The sequence below is a fragment of the Lactuca virosa genome, chromosome 3 (assembly GCF_052849685.1).
Source record: "Lactuca virosa cultivar CGN04683 chromosome 3, Lactuca_virosa_CGN04683_v6, whole genome shotgun sequence".
In the NCBI taxonomy this organism is placed as follows: Eukaryota; Viridiplantae; Streptophyta; class Magnoliopsida; order Asterales; family Asteraceae; genus Lactuca; species Lactuca virosa.
Window position 1 is genome coordinate 24,709,416 of NC_136428.1, and position 27,392 is coordinate 24,736,807.

Here is a 27,392-nt window from a genome sequence, read left to right on the forward strand (position 1 = left end):
CGGAAAACCCCCGAATGAGCCTTCACGCACTTCCCACAAGCGCGGCCGGGCTGACCTCCAGACCTAGAATCAGCGGTTTTGGACCGCTTTGGCACTGACTGTGACTGCGGCGGGGACTGCCTCTGCTCCCGTAACTGTAACTCGATCTCAAACTCACGCCGCCTAGCGGCCTCCTGTAACTCCAGCAGTGTATCACAATGCTGGGTAGCAACAAACTGACGGATATCAGTCTTGAGCATGCTCAGATAACGTGTCATCTGAGCCTGCTCAGAAGCAAACTCCTGGAAAAAAATTGCCCTCTTAGTGAACATGCGGGTGATCTCGGTCACCGTCTCTATACCCTGTCTCAGATCCAAAAACTCTTGTGACAGCCGCTCACGCTCGACTCGTGGAATATAGAGAGCACGGAACATCTCCCTTAATTTCTCCCAAGTAATCGCAACTCTCTGATCATCAGTATACGACCCAGTCATCAATCTCCACCAGTCCTTTGCTCCGGACCTCAGCAAGTTCAGAGCACATCTGACCTTTTGGTGAGCAGGACATGAGCACGTGAAGAAACATCCCTCCACGTCCGACAGCCACCTCATGGCTATGATAGGGTCCTGAGTCCCATCGAATGTCGGGGGCTTCATGTTATCGAAGTCCCGATACTGAAAAGCTCGCCATGTACCCGCACCAGTAGCCGTCACGGCTGTGGAGGCTGCAACAGCCGCAGTCTGAACAATGGTTGCGTATCTGTCATGAAAATACTCCATCATGGCAGTCTTGATAGACCCAAACATCTCCGGAATCTGACCCCGGACAATCTCGACCACCTCCTCGCGGATGATCTCCCTAACACGAGCCTCTATCAATGATGGCCTATCTTGGCTGCCACCTCCTGATCCTGACGTGGATCCGGTATCGAATCGCCTCGTAACCACCATACTGAAAATACACCAGGAAAATATCAGATAATCCACATAAACAACGTGGAACCAACTCCCAACTAAACCATAGGGGTTATGACTTCCTTGCTACGTGTATGGGTCTTGTGCTTTCAGTAGTACGGGCTCATACTACCTTCCACACCTACCCATATTTGCATCAAGTATCATCACAATGCCCTAACAATATACATACGCATAGGCGAGCGCTCAATCCTCACTCCTAGAGGAAGGCTAAACATCTCATAACTGGCCGACTGACCCCGCACAACTCATCCATGAAACTTCCACCAACCCTGCAGCCCTAGTGTATGCTAGCCATATATAACGATGGACCCTATAGACACCCGAATATCCGATCCTACCCTAAGCCCTTCATCAAACAAGAACAGGAAATAAGATGAAACCAAACATTCTCGGGCTATAAGATCTTAATTATGTACAACTATGATGCATACACCAAGTAGCTATAGTAATGATGTCAATTTCATATAAAGAAAACCCTAGGCTACCAGGCATCATATAATCAGGAAATTCTATCATGCAATTCCTGAAGATCCCTAGCCTATCACTAGCTTGTTTTTATAACATATCATAATATTATATATCCGTATGGTATTTTGGGGTTTACTTATTGGCTATGGCTGATCGTACACTCTGCATCCTCCTTTAATATTTTGAAAACTATTTGAAAACCATTTTGAAAATCTTTTCCTTAGTTTGAGACTGGATTCACACGAGTGTTCCTCCAATTCACTCAAACTAAGGGTCTGATACCAACTTGTAACATCCATAAAATTCAAGCCAATTTAAAACTTTTCAAGCATTCAAAAACCTTTAATTATTACAATTTGTTTTCAAAATAGTTTCATATCAGAGTATCCCATAAGTCAAATCATAAAAATGTGAGGAGGTGCACGATCACGCCTTCGTCTTCTCGCAATCATCTGAAGTACCTGAAACAAAATCCAAAACTGTAAGCCCGAAGCTTAGTGATTTCCTCCAAAATAATTGTACAACAAATAACACACATATACACTATGGGCCTAATCAACCACCGGGTTGGAATGCCCCAGACCCTCAACCATTGGGTTGGAATGGCAACATACTATGGGTCCAATCATCCTCGGGATGGTATACCCTCGGCCCACAACCATCGGGTTGGAATGCCCGCATACTATGAGTCCAATCATCCTCAGGATGGAATACTCTCGGTCCACAACCATCGGGTTGGAATGCCCTGGTCTGTTGGCTCAGGCACAAAGCAGATAAGCCTCAACCACCAATCAATCATGTACACCTATATCAGATAATCACATAATAGTATACTGATCTAAAGATCACTAAGCATAGCAACATCCTATTTACCAGGATACCGATCTAACTGATCATAACCATATAGAAACATCCTATCTACCAGGATACCGATCTAACAGATCATACTAACAATAAAGCAGGATAACAATCCAAAGGGTCGGCCTTGGTACCTTCGACCCTTGAGTATTATGAGAAAAAACTCACCTCACAATGTCGATCTGTAGTGATAAAATCAAACTCCCGAATCACAGCCACAAACTCCACCACCTATAACCACCATAGGACAAGGTCCATCAATATCCCAAATTACCAAAATACCTTCAAAAGTCCAACTGGTCAACCCTTAGTCAAAGTCAAAGTCAACAATCAAGGTCAACAGTCCATGTTGACCCAACTCGTCGACTGCAGCTTATTGACTCGTCGAGTTCCTTCAGAACTCAAAGAATCGAGAAAAGCCCAGTTGACTCGCCGAGTTTCCAAACAACTCGTCGAGTCCATGCAGTGTCCAAAATGTCGGGAAAACCCTGACCAACTCGTCGAGTCAACTCACAACTCTCCGAGTTCATGCAGAATACAGAAAGACGGAAAACCCGTCTTAACTCGTCGATTTGGCTATCCAACTCGTCAAGTTCTTTCAGCAATTTCTTATTCAGACGTTTTTAAGCTACTGTAACGTCCATAACAATTCGAGCCAATTTAAACCTTTCAAACATTTAAAACCATTCAGTTATTACAATTTGTTTTCAAAATAGTTTAAACATCAGAGTTCCCATAAATCATAATCATCAATCGAGGAAGTGTGCGGTCACACCTTCGCCTTCCCGCTGTCATCTGCTGAACCTAAAACAATAAACTGAAACTGTAAGCTCGAAGGCTTAGTGAGTTACCCCGAAAATACCAACCTCATATAACCATAATCATATCATATCAACAAATACAGAACAACCATACATCTCGAGTTTACAGTGTGACTGGTCCGCCTGCACCGGGCCTTTAGTCCACCTAGTCCACTCTCTGAGTCTATAGTATGACTAGACTGCCCACACCGGATCTGCAGTCTATCTGGTCCGCCCTGGGTATGTTGGCCTACAACACAAAGCAGGACCCGCCTCAACCCAACCCCCGATCAAACAACCATGTGCACATATAACAGATAATCACATAACAGTCTATAGACAAACAAACCGATCTAACAGATCATATAGTATAACAACATCCTACAACCAGGATACCGACCTAACTGGTCACTAACATAGCATCATCTTATATACCAGGATACCGACCTAAACCAGGTCATTAAACATAATACCGTCCTAATTACCAGGACACCGATCTAACAGATCAATAAACATATCAAACAAACCAGTATACAATCCGAGAAAGGGTCGGCCTTGATGCCTTAGACCATGTTGATATAGTGAGGATAACTCACCTCGCAATGCCGACCTGAACTGAAGTATCAACTCCCAAATCCGGAAATCCCGAACTATGACATGATAAATACCAAGTCATTACACAACATAACAATCTTGGCTAAGGGTCTACTCAATCCATCATGTCCATTCTCTTTTATTGGGCCAAGGCCCAATTCCAAGTCTATAACCTTGAAAGTCTCTATGCAAGGCCCATTATTGGCCCAATTTACTAAATTAGGCCCAACTTCCTTATTGGGCTTAACCCCATGATCCACTATCACCAAAACTGGTCCAAAACATATCTACTCAGAAAGTCCAGCAAGGCCCAAACCCTACTAGCCCAAAAAGTAGCCCAAATCACCAAGAATCGTGAAAAGTCCAGCAAGGCCCCAAGGCTACGCGGGGCGTACACAAGTCTCACATTGACTGGAAAACGGGGTCATTGACTCAGTACGCTGGGCGTATAGAACCTTACGTTGGGCGTACGCAGGGTTTCACCAAAACCCTAATAAGTGCTTAATGGCTTAAGCACTTAAGCCCAAACTCCAGATCCAGTGATCAAATGTGCCTAGGACTCATAAAGTCTCGAACTTTATCACTTTGGACGTCCATAAAGCTCTTAATCCAAGGTCTTAATCCATTAAGACCCTTCTACTACATGCATGGGACATCTTAAGCCATTAGGACCTCATTTTTATCACTTAAGACCTCTTCAAGGTCCAGAAAGGACAACTTATCTTGTCCAAAATGCATCATGCACCATATTGGGGTTTTTTGGGACAAGAAATGGTTCCATAATGCTAGAAAGGCTAGATCCATGACTTACAAGCATAAAGTTTGAAGCTTTTTATCTTCTGGAGCTTCTAGGGCACAACACAACTTCAGATCTACAATCCAATCTCCTTCTTTAACTATTTGTTGCAATGGCTTCACCTTCAAGAGCTCAAAATACCCACCAACTCACTCTCACACACAAGAACTAGGGTTTGGGGATGTTTCTGGAAGATGGAGGCTGAGAAGGAGGAGAGAAAATGAGCCATAAGGATGTTTATATAGCCCCCAACCCGAGATATTAGGGTTTCCTTCTATTATGAGTACGCCCAGCGTACCCTTATGTACACGCAGCATACTCCTCCTGGTCCCAAAATTACAATTTAGCCCTTAGGCTCTTCATGGATTTACCCTTCCATCCCCAGGGACTACAAATGACAAAACTTGGGATGTTACAACTCTCCCCCACTTAAATTCGATTTCGTCCTCGAAATCATTCCTTACCATCCCTGGTAACGCGACATCCTGAGGGGCACCTCCATAACCATGACATCTGACGACTTTCGAAGGAGACTAAACCCAATGGGAATCTTTTCATCCCAGAGAAGACGATTCCACAATCCCATGCGGCACACAATCCTTCACCACCTAAAACCTGCAATCTGGAAATCTGGATTCGGTCTGACTCCCTGGCCGACCACTCATACTATCCATCACTAGCTCTCTTCCCATTACTACTAACAGACTATCCAGCCCTGGGAACCTGAAGTTCCTACCCGGAATAGAACCTTGGGTCATATTCTGCTGAATCCCTGCCCCTACGACTTACAGTTGGTCCGCACCAGGTATCTTGGCCTACTGCATAGAACAGGACCGCCTCAGCCCGATCAAGCACAACATGCCATCTAATAGACCATCAGAAAAAGATGTCCACTTAATACCGATGATAATTTACCATGTCGTTCCTTGCCATCCACCACTTCCATAGAATACAGTCCCGCAAGCGATTACCACCAATAACATACCTACCACTACCGACCCACCAGTACGACACTCATATCTATCCCATACCACCCTTCTGGTGGTAATACCAATATGCCAAGTCAAATTAATCATAGGGTCCGGTCATCCTCGGGATGGAATTCCCTAGATTGAAATACCAACATGTCGAATCAATTCAACCATCGACTTGAAACTCTTAGGGTTTGTTGGCCCACCGCCTCAACCCTACCGCTCCTCTTGAGCCTCCGTGCCTACGACTTTCAGTCGGCCCGCACTGGGTATCTTGGCCTACTGCATAGATCAGGACTGCCTCAACCCTACCCACATATAATGTGTCGCCATAAACGATCAGGAGAAAGATCTAACCCGAACGCACTCCTACAAAAGACATAATCAACACAATCTCTTTGCCCACAACCTATGACTGTAATGTCCTCGATAACCTATCGACACTGATGTCGTCACTTCAGTTGTCCCAATGCTCCATCCTGGAGATTCCCATCTCCTCCATTGCCCAAGAGGGCCTAATCAATGTCCTTCATAACACCAACAAGCGTCACAGTACTGAAACCTCACCCCACACTATCCACTTGTAGAACAAGTTGCTACCCCATAACACATATATACTCAGAACCTGATCATATAACTAACAAAACCCATACAAAGTCTTCAGCATACTCCATCAGCATGTTTAATACTTGGGGACAGACCTACTGATTGCTATCGCATGGCAGCATACTCAATACCTGCACATAGATCTACTAACACACATACAGTCTTCATCATGACTGGACCGCCTCACCAGGCCTTCAGTCTATCTGGACCACTCTCAGAACCTTCAGCATGTCTGGACCGCCTCTCTGGGCCTTCAGCCTGTCTGGACCGTTCTCCGAGCCTTCGGCCTGACCGGTACGCCCCACCGGCCTTCAGTCTATCCGGACCGCTCTAAACTGTTGAGCATCTCCCTGGACTACCCCTTCTGGTGATCTCTCCCATGAAGACTGTTCTCACCCACTTGGGGTTCCGAACCCCTGATCCATTTGGTGGACTCTAACCCCGGACTAACCCTATGCCTCATGTCGATCGTCCACCCTCTCGGAAACCCGTGGTCTGCTCCCTGATCCGCGTGTCTACCACATATGCTAAATAACCCGCACACCCGTGCTAAAATTACTGCCGAGCCCTGGCAGCCAACAAAACCCTCAATCTATCAATCCAAAAACCCTCAGAGTCGAGCACACCCTCGACCGAATACTCGAACTGAACTCAATTCATGACTAGAACTCCAACCTGGTTCCCCAACTTCTGTTATCAAGCACCAAGAAAACATGATACACATGCTAGGGAGTTTTACTGAACTCCCAACTCACACAACCCTCAAACCAAACAGCCACTTGGGTTGTCTTCCTTCCTGAACACGATGCGAAACTTAACCCATTTTCAACACCGCTCCTGCTTCTGTATCTCGACACGATTCTCCCCCACTTAGCTTCGACTAAGTCTTCACGATACATGATGATTGGAGGATTCCCAATCCTTCTCACTTCCAAACAATCGATCTGATGACAACCAACTCTTTCTATCTAGTGTTCCATTACTAGCCAATCCCAAATGATCATACACTTCTAAGAACCTGATGAACACTTCCTGAATCCCAGAGAAACCAACAATCACTAATGCTTGAATGACCCCACACTCACGTCCTGAAGACCAAAAGATAGATACTCCAACTAATACCTCGGCGACGGGCTACTTCCCCTGGTGCTTTCGTCCGTCAATCACGAACGGTTGCTAAAACCACTGAATCTTGATAATGCAGAATAACTCTTCTGTGGGACCCTATCCGCAGACCTCCCACATAATACCCCTTTTCCAAAGGTACTTCAAACAAGTCTCCCGCCTCAGGCTCTAGAAATCATTTCATTCAGGGTTCGCACCCTGACTCACTCACCCGCTCAAACGTCAACAGCTGATATGCAGTAGCTGAAGCAATCTCTGCCCTAAACTGGGCTACAAATTACTCCCAAGACATAGTCTACAATCTCAAAAGTGCAATAGGTCGCATAGTCGATCCTTACCGTCTGATACAAGAGATCCAAGGCAAACCGTACCTCACAAAATACCTATGCCACATCGACCCACCTGCACTCACCGGCGCTCAAATACTGTCACTAATCCCTGCAACCAACTGACCACAAGCTGGAATACAACCTGATCCTGGGGTCACAAGCCTGCTCACTCCTTCGAGCTCGAAAACTGAAAGGGCACAATCTTTGCCCGATAAAACGACAGTCCAATCCTTCAATTAACCATTCTACTTCCAGTTGCAAAACTCCAGCTGAACATAATCATCACTCCTTTCCGGAGTCCCCGCGACTCGCATTCCGGCCTCGAGCAAAACCCCCCGAAACCTCAAATCCAGACACTCCTGTGATAGCCACTCCCGCTCAGCCCGCGGAATGTAATGAGTACAAAATATCTCCCTAATCTCAAGTAACTGCAGTCCTCTGCTCATCAGAATATGTCCCAGCACTAGAAAGCTCGACCAGCTCCTCCTCATGCCGTAGATACAGCTGCTGCAGCAGCCGTCTCAGCAAGGGCTGCATAGCGCTCGTAGAAATACTCAACCATGGAGGTCTTAATAAACCCACACATCTTTGGCAACTGTCCTCGGACAATCTTGATCACCTCCTCCCGGATGATCTCACTAACACGATCCTCTGAAAATGCTAGCCTATCCTAGCTGCCAGCTCCCGATCCTAACCTGGATCCTGTCTCAAGACGTCTCGTAACCACCACTCTGGTAAGACTCCATAAAGATCTCTGATAATCCATATAATGACAGGGGACCAACTCCCAACCCAACCCTAGGAGTTGTGACTTCCTTGCTACGTATATGGGTCCTGTGCTTTCAATAGTACGGGCCCATACTACCTTCCACACCTACCCATATTTGTCTCAAGTATCATCACAACGCCCTAAAATTATACATAATCATAGCGAGCACTCAATACTCACTCCTAGAGGAATGATAAATATCTTGTAACTGGCCTCCCTGCCTCTCACTACCCACCCATCCATGAAACTTCCACCAACCCTGCAACACTAGTGTATGCTAGCGATACATAATGTTGGACCCTATATACTTTCGAATACCTGATCCTACCCTAAGCCCTTCATCATACAAGAACAGGAAATAAGGCCAAACCAAACATTCTCAGGCTATAAGATCTTAATTATATACAGCCATGACGCATACACTAAGCAACTACAGTAATGATGTCAATTTCATATAAGGAAAACTCTAGGCTATCAAGCATCATGTAATCAGGCAATTCTATCATTCAATTCTTGAAGATCCCTAGCCTAGTACTAGCATGTTGTTCTAACATATTACATAATCAAATAATTGCATGGTATTTTTGTTGGGTTTTGAGCATTCTAACACTCCTAAGGCGTACATGTAACCCTAGAAACCTTGGATCTATGTTTTAATATGATACATGCAAAATTGATTTTCCAAGGTTCTTCAACTAGCTAACATAACATGGGGAACTTTAAAACATAAATGCTAGAAGAAGAACATACCTTTTGTAGTTTGGATTCCTTGAGAACCTTGTGAGCCTAACACCTTAAGTGTGATGCCTCAAATGTCTCACACAACACTACAACTCTTGGAATAGGCTTGAGAGAAGTTCACTTAACCTCAAAATCGGCTAGCCCTCTATCTTGTACAAGTAGTAGTCCCGATTTTGCTTGCATGGGGTTCTTTATATAGTTGTGGCACAATTAGGGTTACACCATGTAAACCCTAATTGTCATGGCTTTTCATATTCCATGATCCATGGGTTTGTAACCTCCATGGATTATCCATGGAGCACCTTATGGGTTTTGACCCAATCCATACAAACCATGGATCATTAGCCCACTATACAAGAATAAATGATTTACACAATCAACCCCATATATTTAATTAGTCTCTTTTTGATCACTTAATTAATTCCAAATTAATTCTTGGATCAATACTAATTAAATAATATTATTAATATATTAGAACTTATAATATATTAATAATCTTTTAGTGTCCTTTCTCTCATTTAGTCTATCCATGTGTTGCAATGCCATGCAACCCAAATGGACCATGTTAATCGGGTCAAATACATCCCAGAAATAGTTATGAACTTAGACATCTAATCCAATAGTCTCCCACTTGGATAAGTCTCATAACTATATCTGCAATAATAACATCAGAAACCGATCAGCAATCGTAGCTGCACAATTTAAGACTGAATATATTTATCTGTTGTTGATAATATATTATAACATAAAATAATAGAGTAAAATTTGTTGACGGCATGATTATTGCTTTTCGTAGCTGTTTTATTGGAAGTTTTTTGTTTCTGTTTTTGGCTTATATGTCTCCATAACCATCTTTAACAATTTAGTAATATGATATTAAGACGGCTTATTAATTAAAAGTTCAATAATTTCATTTTCAAATCAGGTGCAAATTATTTACAAGATCTTTAAAAAGATTATAATTATTATTTAATTATTTCCATTACATATAATCGGTTTAATGATTATAATATTCTATATTATTATTATGGTATATATATATATAACTGTAATCATCATAATACATCATGGTTAAAACATTTATGTATTAAATAACAGCATAGTTGTTAGTATGAACTATGCAACTCATTTGCTAAAACTTACATATTACATCGTAGTTTATTATAAAGTAAAAGTATCTTCCTATTGGTCTCAATTTTAAATTAATATAAGTAGGATGACATTTCGATATTTAAAGAACCTATACAATCAAATCAAAATCAAGTAATTAATATTGGGTACGTAGCCGGAGCGCCACTGGAAGCCAAAGAACCACCATGCAAAACCACCCCCCTCCACTTCACACACGGTTGACCTGCCATCGCACATGGCCCAATCGTATATTTGCACTGATATACGCATGCAACATCGTAGCCATTCTTTATCACCAAACCACCATCCTCTTCCACACCACCAACACCACCGTCTCTGTACTCATGTTACTGGCTGATATCGTCTTAGCTTTTATGTGGTTCACTCACCAAGGCTTTAGAATGAATCCGGTTCACCGGAGAACCTTCCCTGAAAACCTCCCAAAGGATGAGACCAAATATCCGGCCATGGATGTGTTCGTATGCACGGCGGATCCCTACAAAGAACCACCAATGGTGGTGGTGAATACGGCTTTGTCAATCATGGCTTATGATTACCCGACAGAGAAATTGTCGGTTTATTTGTCAGACGATGGAGGCTCAAAACTTACACTGTTTGCTTTCATGGAAGCTGCTAAGTTTGCAAAACAATGGTTGCCATATTGCAAGAAGAACGGAATAATGGATAGATGTCCAGAAGCTCATTTTACCTCCCACTACCCTCGCTTCCCTGAGACCCATGAAATCAAGGTCTTTTTTTTTTTTAATATAAAAAGTATTTATCAAAATTATCTTGTTACAAAAAATAAAGAAAATGACATATAATAAGATTTACGTTTTGGCATTTTACCTTTTACCCAAATTTAACATCGTTATATCTATCTATCTATCTTGAAACTTATCTACGAAAAGATTTATGTGGTCGATCTTCACCAAAATCCAAACTTTTATTGCAGTCGATGTATGAGAGAATGAAAGTGAAAGTGGAAGAAAGTGTCGTATGTGGAAATGTTGATCTTGATGATGATGATGATGATAAGAAGTATGGCCATGTCTTCAACCAGTGGAACATTGAATTCACACGTGTGGACCACCCGACTGTTGTCCAGGTTAGAATTAGGTCCAACGAAAATTTATGTAGCTGCTAGAGCATTTAATTAGCTCATTCTGTAATTTATTATTTTTGATATATTATTTTTGATATATTACGTACTAGTTTATAACCCGTGAGAATCATGGTTAGACAATTAATTAAACTTTTATAGTAAAACTCAAAATTATTAATCAATTATTTCAAATAAATTATTTTCAATAAATTATTAATTAAAAGATATTTTCTTATGTATATAAAATTAAAATCGTTGATTTAAATAAATACATGAAATTATATCACCATATAATATATATTAATTTTATTTTATTTTTTATTCAAATATTATTAATTTAATGTAATTAGAGTGTAAAATTTAAAATTTAAAATTTGAAATAAAGAATTAATTGATAATTTAATTTAACTAAAGTGGGAAATTTTAAATTTTAAATTTGAAATAGAAAAATAATTAGTTGACATGTGGCATGATATGTAGCATATAATATTAACAAATGTTTCTAATATTATAACACTTGTCAATAGCAGAATAAACTTATTTATTTATTAGAATATGGATTCATCATTTTAATTTAAAGAAACTGGGTTTTATGCAAAAACAAATAAATAAAAAGAAAATAAAAATGAAAATTTTTATTAAGAACTTGCAAGAGAAGCTAGCAAAGTATCAATAAAGTGGGTTATATGCATTATTTCCAATACACAACTTTTTTTATAAAGCTTTTCTCAACAACTATATTTAAAATGTTTAATAAAACTTTTCAAAAATATAATATTTGATATTGGTCAAGTATGTAGTTTTAGTAAATAAAATGAGATAAACAAAAGTTCGATATTATATATATATATATATATATATATATATATATATATATATATATATATATATATATATATATATATATATACGGGGATAGTGAATATACATTACAGCCCCATCTAAGCTTAGGTACTAAACCTCTAAAATATGTCGTTTTAATTTGGAAAATATACCCGGTTTGGTTTCACTTGGTAATATACCATCCTCGATAACATTTCTTTTTTTCATTATCGTTTTACCATCTCTGTTTATTACTTTCTTTCACTTGGTACATATATCGTTTATTACTTCACCCAAGTGAACATTACTTGTTTTCACTGTCACGCAGGGCCAAGATAATCAATATTTTTGCTTCCTTATCAACCCTAAACCCTAAACCGTAAATGCTAAACCCTAAACCCTAAACCCTAAACCATAAATGTTAAACCCTAAACCCTAAACCATAAACCATAAACCCTAAACCCTAAACCCTAAACGCTAAACCTTAAACCCTACACCCTAAACCCTATTGTGTCGATCTTGAATTTACATCTTCAAGTATTAATCGTGAATCCACTAACCGTAATCTGTATATAGTAAAATAATGTATTTTCAAGAGGTTTAGTACCTAAGCTTAGGTGGGGCTGTAATGTATATTCCCTTTTTCACTATATATATATATATATATATATATATATATATATATATATATATATATATATATATATATATATATATATATATATATATAGAGAGAGAGAGAGAGAGATCCAGGTTCATTTGAGACTATGCAAATTTTATAAGACCGTGAGACGCAATATAAAAATAATTTTAAAATGTAAAATAAAATGAAAAATCCGAAAATTCTTTTTTTTTAATTATTATGCTAATGTAATTTTTAGATTGTTAGAATATTCTACTAGATTTTTCAGATATGTAAAATATTCTAATATTCTAGTAGAATATGTAAAAAAATGGTATTTTTTTTTATTTTTTTTATTTAATTTTTGGAAAATATAAATGAAGAAAATAATATTTGAAAAAAAAATTCAAAAATTTTCAATTATTTTGCATTTTAAAAATGTTTTTTTTATCTATAAAATGAGTGGCTAGGATTTCGTCTCACGGTCTGACAAAATTAGGCCGTCTCATATGAACTTAACTATATATATATATATATATATATATATATATATATATATATATATATATATATATATATCACAAAATGACCAACAGACCACATGCAACGATATTTAAATAAGGCGACAAGAGAAGGTTGAAAAGAAATAGTTGCTTAAAAAAATACAATACAAAAAAGATTTCTGCCCCACTAGTATTATCTTTCATAGGTGTTTTTATTTTATAACTTTCATTGATCTATAAAATAAAACAATTTATATATATAAATTATTTAATTATGTTTTAATTCGTTAATACAACTCCATAAATTTTTACATGTATAAATTGTTCATAAAAGATGAAATTTATTATTTGGATTGGTAAAAGAAATTTTGAGAATGTATTAAACATTATTGTGAAGGTCAGTAAAAAATTCTTTATGTTAAATAAGTTCGTAAAAGAAAAATATGTGGTTGTATAAATATTTTCTTAATCGTTTAAGATTTATATATAATAACATGTGTTTTCTATATGTAGTTGTTTGTATCTATATATTGCAAAATATAAATGCCACGATGCTAATGTATGATGTGAACAGGTTTTGTTAAATGGCACTATAGACAACGATGTCCAAGGTAATGTGATGCCAAACCTTATTTATGTCTCACGGGAGAAACGCAAAGGCACACCTCACAGATTTAAGGCTGGTGCTCTTAATGTTTTGGTAAAAATACTTAACTATTCGCATGTCTTTTCGAATTTGTGTAATATGTAAATACTGGTATAATGTTTCTTTTGTTTGTTTCAGCTTCGTATATCACATACCATGACAAATGCACCAATTGTCCTAACTATGGACTGTGACATGTACTCAAATGACCCAAAAACACCACTAGAAGCATTGTGTTACTTCTTAGACCCTTCAAAAGATTCTCAAAACATAGCATATATCCAATATCCTCAACTATTTCATGGGATCAATAAAGAAGATTTATACGGTGCTGAATTTAAATTCATATTCCAAATCAATATGACCGGGTTAGATGGTTTAATAGGCCCTTCTCATGCTGGCACTGGGTGTTTCTTCAGAAGAGGGGCCTTTTATGGAAAACCCTCATCATGTACATTTGAACAAAGTCAAAGTCAAAATCAAAGACAAGCAATCCAATCTACTGAAGTGTTGGCTCGAGCGCATGAGGTAGCTAGATGTGATTTTGAGGCTCAAACTGAATGGGGCTCCAAGGTATGTATATGAACTTTGTGCTTTAATATGTTATTGTTAGTATATCAAACATTTCTATAAATGTTGGAGTTACCGCTCTATCCATAAGAGCTATGTTGAAGAGTATACCAACGACTTCAAATATATCTAACACTTATAATTATACACTAGCTAAGTTTCTTTGTTGTTGTATAGTTAGGCTATCGATATGGATCATTGGTGGAGGACTTTTACACAGGATATCTTCTTCAATGTCAAGGATGGAGGTCCGTCTTTTGTTTACCAAAAAGACCAGCGTTCTTAGGGGACGCACCCATGAACCTTCATGACCTGCTCAATCAAACCCAAAGATGGTCCATGGGGGTTTTAGATATGGCATTTTCGGAGTACAACCCAATTAACTATGGGTCCAAAATATTACCCTTTTTGCAAACCCTATGTTACCTTCATTATACCTTTTGGCCTATTTGGTGCATCCCGCTTTTTATCTATTCCATTTTACCGCAATTAGCCATCATCCACTCTTTTCCACTTTTTCCTAAGGTATCATGATTGTATTATCAATTAAAAATCATAAAAATGAGTTCCAAATACATGTTAATTAGATTTTAACTACTTAAAATTTGATATATTATACAGGTTTCAAATCCATGGTGTTTGTTATATGTCTTCTCATTCATAGGAGCCTATTGTCAAGAATTATTTGAGTTCATACTAAGAGGGGGAACTCCACGAGGTTGGTTTAATAACCAAAGGGCGTGGATCATTCGATCTCTTTCAAGCTATATTTTTGGAGTAATCGAGTATACGCTAACGAAGTTACATGTATCTTCTTCTACATTTAATGTGACAAACAAAGTGATTGATAAAGAAGCCAATATAAGATATGAGAAAGGAATGATGGAATTTGGAGTCGAATCACCTTTCTTTTACCCTATATCAGTGGTTGCTTTGGTCAACCTTGTAGCGTTAATAGGTGGGATTATGAAAATGATCAAGAATGGAGGATTTGAGGACTTATTTGTACAACTCTTTTTGGCAGGTTTTGGAGTTTTAAATAGTTGGCCTATTTATGAAGCCATGTTCATTAGGAATGACCATGGAAGAATGCCACTAAAGATAACATTAAGATCAATTGCCATTGCTTCAATGGTGTATCTCGCCTCCCCTTTGGTCTTTTAGATTATGGTAGGCTTGTGTTGTAACTTTCGATCCATTTCTTTTACTATCACTAATAAAATGTAAAAGATTGTATTTTAACAGTTTAATAGTTTAGAGATTGCATGATATGCACATGATTTATTTTGTTTATATGACTAGGTTTATAATTTTTTAGTATTATATTATCTTATGAATTAACTATATAAAAGGTTTTAGTATGATATTATTCTATGCAAAGTCATAACTCACAATTAAGAAATCTTTTACATAGTAATCACATTATGTTCTTCAATTTATAAAAACCAAAAAAGTGAGTGCATTTTTTATTTGTAGTTGATCCTTTCAAACATAAATGTCTTATTTTTTAAAACGGAGAATCTAATCAACTCCTAAACTACTCTTAATTTCACATATACCCCAGGGGGATTTGAACCCTTACCTCAAAAAGGGAGATAAAGACATGATATCATTGGGCTTCGACCTGGAAAATGCAAACAACACAAAACAAACATCAATTGGTTCAACATACTTAAACATAATCACTACTTTTGTAATAAATTATGCAAAAACCAATATATGGACTCATTTGCTATACTTCGGTGTTGTTTTTTTTTTAAGCAAAAATTTATGAAGTCTACGGACCACCTCTACAACTCTCTGTAGCAGAAGAGGTGGACCAAACGGCTGCAGACTGTAATAAGAAACGTGTTTGTTTTATAACATCTGCATGTTGCTGCAGATATTTAAAAAAAATAAAATAAACTGATTTTATATAACGAAAATAGTTTTTTTTAATACCGAAAATTTAATAATGTATGACATTTCAGCAAGAATTTATGATATTTCAGTAAAAAAATAATGATATTTCAACAAAAAAATAATGATATTTCAACAAGAAATTATCATTATTCAATATAAAAAACGAAAAAAAACCATTTAGAAAGAATAAACCAAAAAAATGAAAAACAAAAAGAAGGTAAAACAAGAATTCAACAACATATAATCAAGATTTCAGCAAGAAAAAAAGAAGATGTTGAAAAAGGTTGGAAGAGGCAATACAAGTACTGCCCCAAACAGAACAAGCGCAGATGTTTTTTTTACCCGGAAGACTTCTAAAAAACAAACAGTTGTGAGATGAAAAGTGTTGTGCGTGTGCTGCGCCGCGCAGCAATAAGAGGTCTGAAGAGGTTTTTTACAAAAAACAAACAACACCGACATCTCTTTTGGGAGTTGAAAGATTCCATCGAAATTGTAAATATATGTGCAAAAGGTAGACAATTCCTCACCAACAACATCTAAATTCCATTAAAAAAAATCAGATTATTTTTAAGTTTTAACACATTGAGCGACAAATGACGACTTCTCCATGACTCCTTCACACATTCTCTTCTCTACTGGAAGTACCTTATGTCAAATCCATGGATATATTCATTTATGTTGTCTTTTTTTTATGGCTGGTTACATAAAATGAGACATGTGATATTTTTTTACATCTAGTTCCTTTACATGCCACACATCTGTAGCAATGGCCATATTTGTTTAGGAAAATACACTTACATTAATGCAAAACTTCATAAATGGTCCATATGGTTTTTCAGATTCTGGGTTTTTGTAACATCCATAAAATTCAAGCCAATTTAAACTTTTCAAGCATTCAAAAACCTTTAATTATTACAATTTGTTTTCAAAATAGTTTCATATCAGAGTGTTCCAGAAGTCAAATCATAAAAATGCGAGGAGGTACACGATCACGCCTTCGCCTTCCCGCGATCATCTGAAGTACCTGAAACAAAATCCAAAACTGCAAGCCCGAAGCTTAGTGAGTTCCCCCAAAATACATGTACAACAAATAACACACATATAATAACAGCATACTATGGGCCCAATCAACCATCGGGTTGGAATGCCCCAGGCCCTCAACCATCGGGTTGGAATGCCAACATACTATGGGTCCAATCATCCTCGGGATGGTATACCTTCGGCCCACAACCATCGGGTTGGAATGCCCGCATACTATGAGTCCAATCATCCTCGGGGTGGAATACTCTCGGCCCACAACCATCAGGGTGGAATGTCCTGGTCTGTTGGTTCATGCACAAAGCAGATAAGCCTCAACCACCAATCAATCATGTGCACATATATCAGATAATCACATAACAGTCTACAAACAGATATATTGCTCTAAAGATCACTAAGAATAGCAACATCCTATTTACAAGGATACCGATCTAACTGATCATAACCACATAGAAACATCCTATCTACCCAGGATACCGATCTAACAGATCATACTAACAATAAAGCAGGATAACAATTCAAAGGGTCGGCCTTGGTGCCTTCGACCCTTGAGTATAGTGAGGAAAAACTCACCTCACAATGTCAATCTGTAGTGATAAAATCAAACTCCCGAATCACAGCCACAAACTCTACCACCTATAACCACCATAGGACCAAGTCCATCAAGATCCCAAATTACCAAAATACCCTCAAAAGTCCAACTAGTCAACTCTTAGTCAAAGTCAAAGTCAACAGTCAAGGTCAACAGTTTATGTTGACCCAACTCGTCGAGTGCAGCTTACTGACTCGTCGAGTTCCTTCAGAACTCAAAGAATCGTGAAAATCCCAGTTAACTCGCTGAGTTTCAAGAAAACTCGTCGAGTCCATGCAGTGTCCAAAATGTCGGGAAAACCCTGACCAACTCGTCGAGTCAACTCACAACTCGCCGAGTTCGTGCAGAATCCAGAAAGTGGGAAAACCCTTCTTAACTCGACGAGTTGGCTATCTAGCTCGTCGAGTTCCTTCAGCCATTTCTCATTCAGACGTTTTTAAGCTACCCCAAAGCTCCAAATTGTAGATCTAGCCTCCTTGGGCATATTTACCACGTAAAGTTGCAAACTTTACGTGCATGCAAGGCCTTAAATGCCAAAACCAAGATAAGGAAGAGGTTTAAGCCAAAGAGAAGGGCCAAAGCTTGATAAATTTGATAACTATATGACTATGAGGGCTTAGAGGAGTCCAAATCTGAAGTTACAAGTTCAGATCATGCTCAATACCAGAAATGACCCACAAATATGCTAGAAATGGCCTAAAACCCTTGAATGATGAGATCTAACACTAGAATGATCAAGGTAACAACTTGTTACCTTCAAATGGAAGCCAAGGTGGAGTGGGTACTGGATCTACAAGCTTCTCCTTGATACAAACTCTTGAGTCTTCAAGCTTTTTTCACTAAAACCACCTTTTAAGCTTTTACACACACAAAATGATGAGTAATACACGATTAGGGTTTTCTGAGGTCAAGGGGGCGATAAGAGAGGCAGAGGGGGGGGGGGCTAATGAGCCTTTAAATTGGGTGAAAAACCCTGGAAATTAGGGTTTTATATTCCATCTCTAACTCGTCGAGTAGGTCCCAAAGTTCATACGGCTGGATCCTTTTCTACACGGCGAGTTGGGGCATCCAACTCGTCGAGCAGGTCTAAAAACATAAATATAAAGCTTTGAAATTTATACCTGAGATTCGGGGTGTTACAATTCTCCCCCACTTGAACTAGACTTCGTCCTCGAAGTCTGTTCGGTGAACAACTCCGGATAATGCTCCCACATCTCTACATCCGGCTCTCAAGTCCACTCGGATCCCCTCCGGTGGTGCCACTGTACCTTTACCAAAGGTATCTCCTTGTTCCGTAGAACCTTGATTTTCCTTTCTAAAATGGCCACTAGCCTCTCTACGTAATTCAGGCGCTCATCAAAAACGCAGTCGCGTGCCCAATTCCTCATGGAACTTTTTCCAGAAACGGGAGGTGAACCGAACACCACGGTCTGACACGATAGATACCGGAACTCCATGACGAGCAACGATCTCGCGGATATACACGTCGGCCAGCTTCCCGGCCGATGAGCTCTCCCGGATCGGCAAAAAATAGGCACTCTTGGTCAGTCGATCCACGACGACCCATATCGCATCATATCCCTTCGCCGTCCTCGGCAGCTTGGTGATAAAATACATCGTGATCTGCTCCCATTTCCACATGGGAATCTCCAGAGGCTGCAGTTTGCCATGCGGCCTCTGGTGCTCGGCCTTGACCATCCTGCAGGTCAAGCACCTCTCGACGTACCAAGCAATCTCTCTCTTCATGCACGGCCACCAGTAGCTCAAACTCAGATCCCGGTACATCTTGGTGGCCCCCGGGTGAATAGAGAAACGAGACTTATGAGCCTCCTCCAATACAATCGATCTGACCCCACCAGACATCGGAACCCATACCCGACCATATCGGGTCAATAATCCCCGGCTATCCTGCACAAATCGGGTGTTCTCGGCCTTGATCCTCTCAAGCTTCCAGTTCTCCTATCGCATACCCTCATCCCGAGCTTGCCTAATCAAGCTCACAAGTGGAGAATCCATTGATATCCTCATACATGCAGCTGGAACAGAAGATCCAACTGACTTGCGGCTCAGGGCGTCCGCAACCACATTCTTTTTACCAGGATGGTAAAGGATCTCGCAGTCATAGTCCTTGACTATGTCAAGCCACCTGCGCTATCTCATGTTCAGGTTTGGTTGATCCATGATGTGTCTCAGACTCTTGTGGTCTGTGTATATGGTACAGCGGACCCCATAGAGATAATGTCTCCAAATCTTGAGAGTGAAAACCACCGCTCCCAACTCCAGATCGTGTGTGCGATATCTCGTCTCGTGCGGCTTCAGCTGCCGTGATGCATATGCTATCACCTGTCCTCTCTACATAAGGACTGATCCCAATCCGGTGATCGATGCATCTCAAAACACCACAAAATCCTCGACTCCCTCAGGGAGTGTCAACATTGGCGCCTCGCAAAGTCGCCGCCGCAGTGTCTCGAATGCGGTCTGCTGCTCAGGGCCCCATCAGAAATCCACCCCCTTCCTCGTCAGAGGAGTGAGAGGTACCGTAATCTTGGAGAAATCTTGTATGAATATTCGGTAGTACCCTGCCAATCCCAAGAAGCTCCTGATGTCTAAGGGAGATTTCGGAATCTCCCACTGCATAACTGCCTCGATCTTGGCCGGATCGACCAAAATCCCCTCCTAGTTAACGAGATGTCCAAGGAACTGAACCTCTCGTAACCAAAACTTGCACTTCGAGAACTTGGCATACAGCCGCTCTCACCTCTAAACCCCCGGTAGCTCACGGAGATGCTCCTCATGTTGCTCTCTGGTCTTGGAGTACACCAAGATATCATCTATGAACACGATGACCGAGCGATCGAGCATCGGTCTGCAGACCCGATTCATCAGGTCCATAAACACTGTCGGCGCATTGGTGAGCCCAAACGGCATCACCACGAACTCGTAATGCCCATAACGAGACATGAACGCAGTCTTCTCCATGTCTTCCTCCCTAACCCTGACCTGATGGTACCCGGACCTCAAGTCTATCTTGGAGAACCAAAATGCTCCATGCAGCTAATCAAAAAGATCATCTATCCTCGAGAGTGGGTAACGGTTCTTCACCGTCAACTTGTTCAACTCCTGGTAGTCAATGCACATCCGGTGTGAACCATCCTTCTTCTTAACGAAGAGAATCGGTGCTCCCCACGGGGAACTGCTCGGACGAATAAACTGCTTGCCCAACTGTTCCTGCAGCTATGATAATAGCTCCTGCATCTCTGGTGGTACCAATCGGTACGGCGCCTTAGCGATAGGGGCCGCACCTGGCACTAGGTCGATCCTGAACTCGACCTGCCTCTCCGGAGGCACTCCGGGTAACAACTCCGGAAACACATCAGTAAAATCTCTGACAACCGGAACATCTGCAACTGAAACCTGATCTCTGACCCGTGTATCCACCACATACGCTAAGTAACCCGCACACCCGTGCTGAATATACTTTCGAGCCCTGGCAGCCGAGCAAAACCCTGATCCCAATCCGGTTCCCTCGCCATAGATAATCAGTTCTCCCCCACTTGGGGTTCGAACTACCATCCGCTGACCATCGCGGTCGATCATGGCACCAAAGTGACTAAGTCAGTCCATACCCACAATCACGCACACATCCCCATGGGAATCAGAATCAAGCCTATCGGGAAAGATACCCCGAAGATCTTCATCACACAACCCCGATAGACTGAAGAAGCGGAAATCTCGTGTTCGTTGGCGATAGAGACTCGCAACGGACACTCTAGCTCTCCTAATGGCAAACCGAACTCCCTACTGAATGACTGAGAGGCAAATGACCGACTCTCCCCCGAGTCAAATAATACCAAAGCAGGTCAGGAGTTTTATCTAAAAACGTACCTAATCATAGGTACAAACACACAAGCATAAAACATGTATAATCAGTAAGATAAAGGATAGAAACATACCAGAAACCACATCTGGTGCTGTCCTGGCCTCCTCGGCTGTAAGTTGGAAGGTGTGTCCCTGAGCCTTCGGAGGCTCTGCTCTTACCCTGACTCCCGTCAGTAATCCTCTGTGTAGCTGGCGTGGGAGCCTGCGCCGGCTTGGCAGCTAATAGGGGACATTGGGCCTTCATATGGCCCACCTGCTCACAATGATAACAAAGTCTGAACCCAGAAGCTGTAGTCTGCTGTCTATAATCCCTAGCAATGTGGCCCTGCTTGCCACATTTGTGGCACCTACTACCAGATCGGCAAACCCCCGAATAAGCCTTCACGCACTTCCCACAAGCGCGGCCGGGCTGACCTCCAGACCTAGAATCAGCGGTTTTGGACCGCTTTGGCACTGACTGTGACTGCGGCGGGGACTGCCTCTGCTCCCGTAACTGTAACTCGATCTCAAACTCACGCCGCCTAGCGGCCTCCTGTAACTCCAGCAGTGTATCACAACGCTGGGTAGCAACAAACTGACGGATATCAGTCTTGAGCATGCTCAGATAACGTTTCATCTGAGACTGCTCAGAAGCAAACTCCGGGAAAAAAATTGCCCTCTTAGTGAACATGCGGGTGATCTCGGTCACCGTCTCTATACCCTGTCTCAAATCCAAAAACTCTTGTGACAGCCGCTCACGCTCGACTCGTAGAATATAGAGAGCACGGAACATCTCCCTTAATTTCTCCCAAGTAATCGCAACTCTCTGATCATCAGTATACGACCCAGTCATCAATCTCCACCAGTCCTTTGCTCCGGACCTCAGTAGGTTCAGAGCACATCTGACCTTTTGGTGAGCAGGACATGAGCACGTGAAGAAACATCCCTCCACGTCTGACAGCCACCTCATGGCTATGATAGGGTCCTGAGTCCCATCGAATGTCGGGGGCTTCATGTTATCGAAGTCCCGGTACTGAAAATCTCGCCCTGTACCCGCACCAGCAGCCGTCACGGCTGTGGAGGCTGCAACAGCCGCAGTCTCAACAATGGTTGCGTATCTGTCATGAAAATACTCCATCATGGCGGTCTTGATAGACCCAAACATCTCCGGAATCTGACCCCGGACAATCTCGACCACCTCCTCGCGGATGATCTCCCTAACACGAGCCTCTATCAATGATGGCCTATCTTGGCTGCCACCTCCTGATCCTGACGCGGATCCGGTATCGAATCGCCTCGTAACCACCATACTGAAAATACACCAGGAAAATATCAGATAATCCGCATAAACAACGTGGAACCAACTCCCAACTAAACCATAGGGGTTATGACTTCCTTGCTACGCGTATGGGTCTTGTGCTTTCAGTAGTACGGGCTCATACTACCTTCCACACCTACCCATATTTGCATCAAGTATCATCACAATGCCCTAACAATATACATACGCATAGGCGAGCGCTCAATCCTCACTCCTAGAGGAAGGCTAAACATCTCATAACTGGCCGACTGACCCCGCACAACTCATCCATGAAACTTCCACCAACCCTGCAGCCCTAGTGTATGCTAGCCATATATAACGATGGACCCCATAGACACCCGAATATCCGATCCTACCCTAAGCCCTTCATCAAACAAGAACAGGAAATAAAGCGAAACCAAACATTCTCGGGCTATAAGATCTTAATTATGTACAACTATGATGCATACACCAAGTAACTATAGTAATGATGTCAATTTCATATAAAGAAAACCCTAGGCTACCAGGCATCATATAATCAGGCAATTCTATCATGCAATTCCTGAAGATCCCTAGCCTATCACTAGCATGTTTTTATAACATATCACAATATTATATATCCGTATGGTATTTTGGGGTTTACTTATTGGCTATGGTTGATCGTACACTCTGCATCCTCCTTTAATATTTTGAAAACCATTTGAAAACCATTTTGAAAATCTTTTCCTTAGTTTGAGACTGGATTCACACGAGTGTTCCTCCAATTCACTCAAACTAAGGGTCTGATACCAACTTGTAACATCCATAAAATTCAAGCCAATTTAAAACTTTTCAAGCATTCAAAAACCTTTAATTATTACAATTTGTTTTCAAAATAGTTTCATATCAGAGTATCCCATAAGTCGAATCATAAAAATGTGAGGAGGTGCACGATCACGCCTTCGTCTTCTCGCAATCATCTGAAGTACCTGAAACAAAATCCAAAACTGTAAGCCCGGAGCTTAGTGATTTCCTCCAAAATAATCGTACAACAAATAACACACATATACACTATGGGCCTAATCAACCACCGGGTTGGAATGCCCCAGACCCTCAACCATCGGGTTGGAATGCCAACATACTATGGGTCCAATCATCCTCGGGATGGTATACCCTCGGCCCACAACCATCGGGTTGGAATGCCCGCATACTATGAGTCCAATCATCCTCAGGATGGAATACTCTCGGTCCACAACCATCGGGATGGAATGCCCTGGTCTGTTGGCTCAGGCACAAAGCAGATAAGCCTCAACCACCAATCAATCATGTACACCTATATCAGATAATCACATAATAGTATACTGATCTAAAGATCACTAAGCATAGCAACATCCTATTTACCAGGATACCGATCTAACTGATCATAACTACATAGAAACATCCTATCTACCAGGATACCGATCTAACAGATCATACTAACAATAAAGCAGGATAACAATCCAAAGGGTCGGCCTTGGTACCTTCGACCCTTGAGTGTTGTGAGAAAAAACTCACCTCACAATGTCGATCTGTAGTGATAAAATCAAACTCCCGAATCACAGCCACAAACTCCACCACCTATAACCACCATAGGACAAGGTCCATCAAGATCCCAAATTACCAAAATACCTTCAAAAGTCCAACTGGTCTACCTTTAGTCAAAGTCAAAGTCAACAATCAAGGTCAACAGTCCATGTTGACCCAACTCGTCGAGTGCAGCTTACTGACTCGTCGAGTTCCTTCAGAACTCAAAGAATCGAGAAAAGCCCAGTTGACTCGCCGAGTTTCCAAACAACTCGTCGAGTCCATGCAGTGTCCAAAATGTCGGGAAAACCCTGACCAACTCATCGAGTCAACTCACAACTCTCCGAGTTCATGCAGAATCCAGAAAGACGGAAAACCCTTCTTAACTCGTCGATTTGGCTATCCAACTCGTCAAGTTCTTTCAGCAATTTCTCATTCAGACGTTTTTAAGCTACTGTAACGTCCATAACAATTCGAGCCAATTTAAACCTTTCAAACATTTAAAACCATTCAGTTATTACAATTTGTTTTCAAAATAGTTTAAACATCAGAGTTCCCATAAATCATAATCATCAATCGAGGAAGTGTACGGTCACACCTTCGCCTTCCCGCGGTCATCTGCTGAACCTGAAACAATAAACTGAAACTGTAAGCTGGAAGGCTTAGTGAGTTACCCCGAAAATACCAACCTCATATAACCATAATCATATCATATCAACAAATACAGAACAACCATACATCTCGAGTCTACAGTGTGACTGGTCCGCCCGCACCGGGCCTTTAGTCCACCTAGTCCACTCTCTGAGTCTATAGTATGACTAGACTGCCCACACCGGATCTGCAGTCTATCTGGTCCGCCCTGGGTATGTTGGCCTACAACACAAAGCAGGACCCGCCTCAACCCAACCCCCGATCAAACAACCATGTGCACATATAACAGATAATCACATAACAGTCTATAGACAAACAAACCGATCTAACAGATCATATAGTAAAGCAACATCCTACAACCAGGATACCAACCTAACTGGTTACTAATATAGCATCATCTTATATACCAGGATACCGACCTAAACCAGGTCATTAAACATAATACCGTCCTAATTACCAGGACACCGATCTAACAGATCAATAAACATATCAAACAAACCAGTATACAATCCGAGAAAGGGTCGGCCTTGATGCCTTAGACCATGTTGATATAGTGAGGATAACTCACCTCGCAATGCCGACCTGAACTGAAGTATCAACTCCCAAATCGCTATCTCACCGGAAATCCCGAACTATCACCTGATAAATACCAAGTCATTACACAACATAACAATCTTGGCTAAGGGTCCACTTAATCCATCATGTACATTCTCTTTTATTGGGCCAAGGCCCAATTCCAAGTCTATAACCTTGAAAGTCTCTATGCAAGGCCCATTATTGGCCCAATTTACTAAATTAGGCCCAATTTCCTTATTGGGCTTAACCCCATGATCCACTATCACCAAAACTAGTCCAAAACATATCTACACAGAAAGTCCAGCAAGGCCCAAACCCTACTAGCCCAAAAAGTAGCCCAAATCACCAAGAATCGTGAAAAGTCCAACAAGGCCCCAAGGCTACGCGGGGCGTACACAAGTCTCACATTGACTGGAAAACGGGGTCATTGACTCAGTACGCTGGGCGTATAGAACCTTACGTTGGGCGTACGCAGGGTTTCACCAAAACCCTAATAAGTGCTTAATGGCTTAAGCACTTAAGCCCAAACTCCAGATCCAGTGATCAAATGTGCCTAGGACTCATAAAGTCTCGAACTTTATCACTTTGGACGTCCATAAAGCTCTTAATCCAAGGTCTTAATCCATTAAGACCCTTCTACTACATGCATGGGACATCTTAAGCCATTAGGACCTCATTTTTATCACTTAAGACCTCTTCAAGGTCCAGAAAGGACAACTTATCTTGTCCAAAATGCATCATGCACCATATTGGGGTTTTTTGGGACAAGAAATGGTTCCATAATGCTAGAAAGGCTAGATCCATGACTTACAAGCATAAAGTTTGAAGCTTTTTACCTTCTGGAGCTTCTAGGGCACAACACAACTTCAGATCTACAATCCAATCTCCTTCTTCAACTATTTGTTGCAATGGCTTCACCTTCAAGAGCTCAAAATACCCACCAACTCACTCTCACACACAAGAACTAGGGTTTGGGGATGTTTCTGGAAGATGGAGGCTGAGAAGGAGGAGAGAAAATGAGCCATAAGGATGTTTATATAGCCCCCAACCCGAGATATTAGGGTTTCCTTCTATTATGAGTACGCCCAACGTACCCTTATGTACACGCAGCATACTCCTCCTGGTCCCAAAATTACAATTTAGCCCTTAGGCTCTTCATGGATTTACCCTTCCATCCCCAGGGACTACAAATGACAAAACTTGGGATGTTACAACTCTCCCCCACTTAAATTCGATTTCGTCCTCGAAATCATTCCTTACCATCCCTGGTAACGCGACATCCTGAGGGGCACCTCCACAACCATGACATCTGACGACTTTCGAAGGAGACTAAACCCAATGGGAATCTTTTCATCCCAGAGAAGACGATTCCACAATCCCATCCGGCACACAATCCTTCACCACCTAAAACCCGCAATCTGGAAATCTGGATTCGGTCTGACTCCCTGGCCGACCACTCATACTATCCATCACTAGCTCTCTTCCCATTACTACTAACAGACTATTCAGCCCTGGGAACCTGAA

The 27,392-nt window shown here is 41.1% G+C and overlaps 1 protein-coding gene and 1 long non-coding RNA gene across 2 annotated transcripts; one reads left to right on the forward strand and one right to left on the reverse strand.

Annotated features, from left to right (window-relative positions):
• Positions 1–10,081: 10,081 nt before the first annotated feature.
• LOC145165375 (uncharacterized) lies at positions 10,082–10,870 on the reverse strand. Its single transcript, XR_013740039.1, has 2 exons — positions 10,755–10,870; positions 10,082–10,640 (listed from the first exon to the last, which is right to left on the reverse strand). It is a non-coding gene; the product is annotated as an uncharacterized LOC145165375 (long non-coding RNA).
• LOC145165373 (cellulose synthase-like protein G2) lies at positions 10,249–15,654 on the forward strand. The gene is made up of 6 exons (XM_079084103.1): positions 10,249–10,893; positions 11,100–11,252; positions 13,771–13,896; positions 13,981–14,415; positions 14,590–14,937; positions 15,034–15,654. The coding sequence occupies exons 1-6, from the start codon at positions 10,330–10,332 to the stop codon at positions 15,574–15,576; spliced, it is 2,169 nt and encodes a 722-aa protein (XP_078940229.1). The 5' UTR covers positions 10,249–10,329; the 3' UTR covers positions 15,577–15,654.
• The last annotated feature ends 11,738 nt before the right edge of the window (positions 15,655–27,392 follow it).

What these genes read in the sequence shown, in the direction of transcription:
- LOC145165373 (XM_079084103.1), top strand. Translation starts at nt 10,330, where the DNA reads ATGCAAAACCACCCCCCTCCACTTCACACACGGTTGACCTGCCATCGC. An exon ending in AAACTGAATGGGGCTCCAAG is followed by an intron (nt 14,416 to 14,589) that starts GTATGTATATGA and finishes GTTGTTGTATAG; the next exon opens with TTAGGCTATCGATATGGATC. An exon ending in CTTTTCCACTTTTTCCTAAG is followed by an intron (nt 14,938 to 15,033) that starts GTATCATGATTG and finishes TATATTATACAG; the next exon opens with GTTTCAAATCCATGGTGTTT.